This window comes from Gavialis gangeticus, unplaced genomic scaffold (genome assembly GCF_001723915.1).
Source record: "Gavialis gangeticus isolate Ggan-Ray unplaced genomic scaffold, GavGan_comp1, whole genome shotgun sequence".
Lineage (NCBI taxonomy): Eukaryota > Metazoa > Chordata > Crocodylia > Gavialidae > Gavialis > Gavialis gangeticus.
Window position 1 is genome coordinate 145,871,321 of NW_017729024.1, and position 7,541 is coordinate 145,878,861.

General features: G+C 45.3%; 1 protein-coding gene across 1 annotated transcript in view; it reads left to right on the plus strand.

Moving 5' to 3' along the window:
- The window catches only part of CDC20B (cell division cycle 20B), a 126,537-nt gene that overhangs the window by 88,610 nt on the left and 30,386 nt on the right, over nucleotides 1-7,541 (plus strand). The window contains exons 8-9 of the mRNA XM_019518262.1: nucleotides 760-956; nucleotides 1,767-1,861. Of these exons, the coding sequence (XP_019373807.1) occupies nucleotides 760-956; nucleotides 1,767-1,861 (292 nt within the window). The remainder of the gene's footprint in view (nucleotides 1-759; nucleotides 957-1,766; nucleotides 1,862-7,541) is intronic.

The following is a 7,541-nucleotide window of genomic DNA, read 5'->3' on the forward strand; positions in this document are numbered from 1 at the left end:
GGAACTGATCCAGTGTCTGCAGCCTCTCTCCCCTGCCCCTGCCGCTCCCTCCCACAGCTCTGTTGCTGTTGTCAGGATGACATGGGAAGAAGGCAGGGGAGGGAGCTCCATCCTGGGGTTTGCCCAGCTTGTCCTGGGGCGGGGGTGGATGAATCCACCTCCAATCCACTCATGCCCCACCTCCAGTGCAGGCTGCGCAAACCCCAGAATGGAGCTCCCTCCCCTGCCTTCTCCCCCTCCCATCCTGATGACAGCACCAGGGACAGGGCTGGGCTGCATCAACCCAGCCCTGCTCCTGCACAGGGACAAACAGAAGTTAATGAAGGCACTCTGCTTTGGACTGCCTTCATCTAAACCATTATTAAATAAGGGTGTATTTGCTGTGCAACTGGGCACTTTTAAAGTGCTTTGCAGCCAGGGGCATGCCCACTTCCCCCCATTGCTACACCACTGGTCAAGCCACAGTTGTGTGCTTTTTAGGGGCCAATTGCACAGCAAATATCACGTTTGTCACACTGAATGACAGGCTTAATGAGTCTAATGAATGACAGCAGCAGAAACATTAAGTTAGATACTTCCTTACAGTTAAATAATATACTAGTTCATAAAGGTTGATATGGTAAGAGCGTGGTTCACCTAAGTAACCTTATTTGTTTTTTCCTGGATAGTATTCCAATTAAATAACAATACAATTTGCTCCATAATTAAATATTATCTTTTTTAACTTTACCGTAGTAATTTTAAGTAGTTTTCTTCTAGACCTAAACACACTGGACTGGAACCATGAAAATCTCATTGCTGTTGCTCTAGGATCTTGTGCATACATCTGGAATGGAGAAACCCACCAAAGCATTGAAAGCATTGATTTAAATTCCAGTGCAAAATACATTTCATCTATTGCTTGGATAAAAGAAGGAACTTGTCTTGCTGTTGGTACTAGTGATGGGGAAGTGCAGGTACTGGATAATTTACTTTCCTATTCTTGTTCAGGTTTAGATACAGTGGCCACAAGACATTCATATCACTTATTTTTTCTTACTTTACAAGTTTTCACACATATTTGGAGACAGATTCATAGCATCCCCCATAATGCAGTGCTGCACTTTGCCAAATGCATGGGTGTTACCCATTATTACCTAAATGTACTGGGGCTTTGGAGCCACTTAAAGACTAATGACTAGATAAATAAGTCACCACAGTAAGTCAGAAATCTTGCTACCATTAAGTGAAACCCCTGAATACAACTATTTCCCCCAACATGCATGATTTTTAACCATACTTTCCAGTAGGCTGCCATGTCATGGCTTGCTGTAATCACATTTGCCATTAGCACCCAGGTTGAAATTCCCCTATAAAACCCATCTAGCAGATTTTCTCTCTGATATTCTGCTGTTCCTCCTCCAGTGTCTACTAATAAAGTCCAATATAGCTGTCCAGAAAGTTGGGGAAAACCTGGATGAGATATTTGTATAGTGTAGGAATCAGCTCTGCTTAGAAGTCAATAAAGTAATAACCATGGATCTTCAAATCCCTAAATAAATGGCTTTCTTTGTAGAGTTACTTAATACCTGCAGCTCTTCTTGATTTCTGGAACAGTGATTTAGCACCAGAGTTTGGAACTTTTGGCCTTAAAGCACAATACTTCAATTAATAAACTTCAGGTATTGGCTTTTAAATATCAGGATTATATCAAATTAATGATAAATGGTGGACAAGGATTATTATAAAAAATAATAAACCCCCTTTGTTTTGTTTTGTTTGGTTAGTTGTGGGACACTGAAACCAAAAAGAGGTTGAGAAACATGGTTGGCCACCTTTCTGTAGTTGGAGCCATGAGCTGGAATCATTATATACTTAGCAGGTAAGCAGTAAAATATATTAATTTGTGCACAGCATTTATTCAGGCAAAAATCCCATATACTTTAGAGGATTTCTTTGTTTTTGGTGAAAAAACGTGCATTCTCTTCTACTTATTTATGTATGTACCTATTATCTCAGATACCATGGTGATAAGTGCCCTCATAAGACCTGGGCTAGTTCTCCACCTATATATCTCTGCTTGGTCATGTCTCTATGATATCATGAGGTGAATTTACTTCTATGCAGAAGGCCAACACAATTCTTTCATCTACCACATAAACCTGTTTTAAGGGCTCAAAGTGTATAAAAGTGTTTGATGTTTTCTGCTAGTGCTCTGCACAGGGCTGAATTTCATTCTAGTTGCCTCACCCTATGGCCCCCTGTACACGTTACAGGTATTGCACAATTAACTCGTTATTTCTGCAATTACCTTAAGACCAGCTACATGTGCAAAGTAGCTGTCACACAATAAAAAGCTCCAACCAGCTATACAGTTAGATCTCAAAATGTGTACTAACTTCATAGCTGGTTGCTATTGAGCTTTAATTTTTTTGTGTAGCAGGGTCTCTCTTGCTGCTGCCAGGGATTCCAGCTGCAGGGGTGCACCTTGCCCAGCATGAAACTCCCAAGTCCTGTGGATCATGGCTGCTGGGATCATAGATTCATAGATTGTAAGGCCAGAAGGGACCTAAGAAGATCATTGGGTCCAGCCCCCTGCACCAAGCAGGAAAGATAACTGTGGGGCAGGTGACCCCAGGAAGCTGATGGTCTAGTTTCCTTTTGAAGATTTCCAGGGTAGGTGATTTCACCACCTCTGGAGGGAGCTTATTCCACAGTCTGGACACCCTGACTATGAAGAAGTTTTTCCTAAAGTTGAGCCTGAATTGATCTTCAGGTGTTTGTGGCCATTACTCCTAGTTTTCCCCTCTGGTGCCCTGGTGAACAGTTGCTCACCGAGCCCTTGAAGTACTCCCCCAGTGTTGTGGTAAGCTGCTACCGGGTCCCTTCTCAGCCTTCTTTTCTTTAGGTTGAAGAGTCCCAGATCCCTCAGCCTTTCCTCGTATTGCTTGCCGTGTAAGACTCTGATCATATGGGTGGCTCTTCTTTGGACTCTCTCAAGCTTGCCCATGTCCTTGTTAAAGTGTGGTGCCCAGAACTGGATGCAGTACTCCAGCTGTGGTCTCACCAGTGCTGAGTAGAGCGGAAGAATCACCTCCTTGTGTTTGCTGGAGTTGCATCGATTGATGCATGCCAGAGTATTATTTACTCTACTGGCTACACTGTCACACTGCTGGCTCATATTTATACTGTGGTCTGTTATTACTCCCAGATCATTTTCATTCATGGTGCTAGTCAGTTTGGTGCTGCCAAGCCTGTAGGTGTGTTGGGGGTTCCTTGTCCTGAGGTGTAGCACTTTACATTTATTGACATTGAATGCCATCAGGTTCTGATCGGCCTAACTTGCTAGCCGGTCTGGGTCCGCCTGTATCTGTAGCCTATCTTCAAGCATGACCACACTTCCCCATAACTTGGTGTTGTCTGTGAAGTTGGCCAGTGAGCTCTTCACTCCCACATCCAAATCGTTAATAAAGATGTTGAAAAGTATTGGACCAGGCACTGACCCCTGCTGGATACCACTGCCCACTTCTCACCAGGATGACACAGATCCGTTAGCTACGGCTCTCTAGGTTCAATACTGCAGCCAATTTCTCACCCACCTGACTGTCTCAGAGTTAAGTTCACAATCCTCCAATTTTCTTGCGAGGACATCGTGGGATACTAGATCAAAGGCCTTTTGGAAGTCAAGGTATACAATGTCAACCTGCTCTCTTGTGTCCAGGTGGCGAGTTATCTGGTCATAGAAGGAGATGGGGTTGGTAAGGCAAGACCTGCCTGCAATGAACTTTTCTAGGATTTTCCCTAGGATGAAAGTTAGGCTGACTCTCTCTAGCCCTTCTTATGGATGGGCACAACATTGGCACTCTTCCAGTCCTCAGGGACTTCTCCAGAGTGCCAGGAGTTGTGGAAGAGTTGCGCCAAGGTTTCCGCAATGACTTCTTTCAGCAACTTCAGCACTCTTGGATGAAGATCGTCTGGTCCCGCTGACTCGTATATGTCTAATTTTTTAAATTGGTCATACACCAATTTTATGGCAATAGTAGGAAGGCAATTATTCCTACTGTGCTCATCCTATACTCTACCTGGCATTGTTTTCCCCTTGGTCCGGTGAAAGACTGATGCAAAGTAGTAATTCACGAGTTCAGCTTTCTCCTGGATGCCAGTAACCAGCTATCCTGGGTTGTTGAACAATTGCCCCACACTCCCATTTGTTTTCCTCCTGTTCCCTATGTACCTAAAGAAGGACTTCTTGTTGTCCTTGATTCCTGTTGCTAATTTAAGTTTGGTCGCTGCTTTAGCCTTTCTTATCTGTTCCCTGCGAATGCGGGCCGTCATGGAATAGTCCTCCTTGGGACCTATCCCAAGCCTCCATTGTTTATAAGCCTCTTTCTTCTTAAGAGGACCGTGATTTCCCTGTTTAGCCAAGAGGGCTTCCCAGCCCTTCTGTTACCTTTCCTCCGCATGGGAGTGAACTTCCTTTGTGCTTCTAGGATCATGTCCTTAAGGAACAACCACTCTTCATGCATACCTTTTGCCTTTGGTCCTTGGTCCTGCAGCACTTCCCCTACTAGTGACCTAAGCTTGTTGAAATTTGCATTTTTGAAGTCCAAGACTTCAATCCTGCTATCAGATTTGTCTGCCTTACGTTGGACAGTGAACATTATGGTTGCACGGTCGCTGTCGCCCAGACTTTGTTCTATATTTAAGTTGGTCACCAGGTTGTCTCCTTTGGCCAGGAGCAAGTCTAGCAGAGCATCACCTCTGGTTGCCCCATGCACCTCCTGAATCAGGAAGAGCTACTTGACACAGGTCAGGAAGGATCATGACTGATCCAACTTGGCTGAGTGTTCCTCCCAGGAGATGTCTGGATAATTAAAATAGCCCATGATGATCATGTCACATGCATGTGCAGCCTCAGTCAATTCTCAGGTGAACTCCAGATCAAGTTCCTCCCCCTGGTTTGGTGGTCTGTAGTATACACCTACAGTTAGGTCTCTCTTGCCATGCCTCCCCCCACTGCAGCTTAACCCAGAGGGTTTCAAGCTGTTCATTTCTGGAGCCAATGTCAGCCTCCAAGGAGGTGTACTGCTTTTTCACATAGAGAGCAACGTCACCACCTTTCTTTCCCACCCGGTCCCTTCTATGCAGAGTGTAGCCCTCTATAGCTGCAGTCCAGTCATATGAGGAGTTCCACCAGGTCTCCATAATCCCTACTAGATCATAATGCCCACTGGGTAGGAGGGCTAGCTCCTCCTACTTGTTCCCCATGCTCCTGGCGTTAGTTTATAGGCACCTGAGTCCTCCTACTGAGGTCCTCATCTTCCTGTCTCGCTGATGGAGAACTATTCCCACAGCTCCTGCAAGAGTGGCTCTCCCAGAGTCCCTATATACAGAGCTTACTTGTATGTTGTTCCCTGGACATGTTTGAATTTGTGTATCCCTGTCCCCCAGCAATCTTAGTTTAAAGCCCTGTCCAGAAGATTGGCCATCTCAGCTACCTTTCCTCATGAGGTGGATGCCGTTACTTCCCAGGAGTCCTCTCTCCTTGAAGTATGTGCTGTGGTCAAGAAATCTGAAGCCTTCTTGGTGGCACCAGCGTCAGAGTAGCTGGTTCACTTCCTCGATGCATCCTTCTCTTCTGGGACTGCAGCATGCAGCACAGAAAAAAGACTATCTGGGCCCCCAACCCCTTGAACCCAGACCCCAGAGCCCTGTAGTCACTCATGACCCAGTCTGGATTACTCCTCGTCATGTCATTAGTTGAGGAGCATAGGGTAGTAGTTGGAGGGCCAGATGAGCCTGGGAATCCTCTCTGCTACATCTCAGACGTGAGCTCCTGGGAGGCAGCAGACCTCACGGGCTAGGGATGGGTCCCACTGAGCTCCGCAGGAGGGAGTCCCCCACCACCTCTTACGCCTCCTCTTAGGGGCGGCAGGAAGCTGCTTACCTTCCTCCTCTTCTGGTGTCACCATCGGAGCTTCCTTATGTGCGGGGAGAGGAGCGTACCTGTTGTGCAGGTATGATCCCCAAGGCTTGGGGGTGCATGAAATTTCGAGGCCCATATGGGGCTCTCAGTCCTGGCTGTGCCTTGCATGCAACCCGGACTGAGAGCCCCACAACTGATGGGATCTCTTGGCCCCAGCTGTACATGGCCCCCATGGCTGCTGGCCCCCCCCAGCAAAGGGGACTCCCAGCTGTGGGAGCTTGCTTCTTGCTACTATATGGGGAGCCCAGGGTCAGGCTCCCACTATACTGACAGTAAGGTGCGATTGGATCTAATGTGCAATCCCACATCATGCTTCCTGCGTAGCATGGCAGGAGGCATGATTGTATGAATCACACACCAGATCCAGTCATACCTTTATTTGACTGTGTAGGGGAACCTATGTATCAAAGCATCATTTCAATAGGGGGATTCAGCTGAGATAGATTGTGTATGCTTTCTGTAGCCATTTTGGATTTACAGTCTGCTCCTTTGCCTGTTCCCAGTTCATTTTATTGGGCACCAAATAATGAAGCAAAAAAACTATCATTACACTCAGTGTCATGGTTAGTGTTGCCTGAAGTTTCCATTTCAAAGCCTTGTAAAATCCTGATAATTTTTGGTAAACATAGAAATAAGAGCTGAACCTAATTCAAACTTGTTTTAGACCCTTGAGCTCTGTGATGAAACTCAGAATGAAACTTTCTTCTCTGCCTGGGTAAGCACATGTTCTGGAGAGCTTTGTGGTTTTGATTTCAAAAGAAAATATTTCTAACAGTTGATTGTAGTAGGCCTGGTGGGTCTTGCAAAGCTGATGATCAGCCTCGCCTGCCAATACTATATTCACTAGTTTCTGTTTGCATTTCATCTTAGTATGCAGATGAAACAGAGATCTTGTATCTCTGAATAGAAAATGACATGAGAGTTCAACACCCATATTAACTAAAATTAGCAATTTCTCTTGGTTAAAATACATCTCTAGGTGTACTCTTCTATCAGTTAGTGGGAGATTATTCATGAGACTGAAGTTCCTAGTGTAGAGAGAGAGAGCGTTGTGTATGATGATGTATGCTCAGTATATGCTATGATAAAAATAAATCTGCTGTTCCCTTAAGATGTGGGTTAACTCTAAAAGGTGGCTTGGCTTTGCATTTTCTGGATGCACTTAGGCCTCTGAAGAATTTAGCAAGTAAACAGAATGCAAGCTAATGAAAGGCACTCTCTGCCTTGCAATTCACTGATTTCTTTTTTAGATTTTGGATTTTAAACTTCATTGCAGAACAAGGAAGTTTTTGTTACCTCCCTGCCTGCCATCTGACACCTCCAGGGAAGGAATTCTACCTGATCAACACATCAAAGAGCTTCTCAGCACAGCTCACAAAGGCAGTCTCATGGACCCAGAGGGACAGCCTTCCATCTTCAGATCCCTCTGTGCAAAAATGAAGTTTATTTCCTACCTATGGGGACTTTTTACCATCTTGTACCATCTACACTTTTCCCACAGCCTGACAAAGGGACTTTGATCCCAAAAGCTTGCAGAAAAGGGCAGTTTTCTTGCCATTTTCCAGTTGGTCTAATA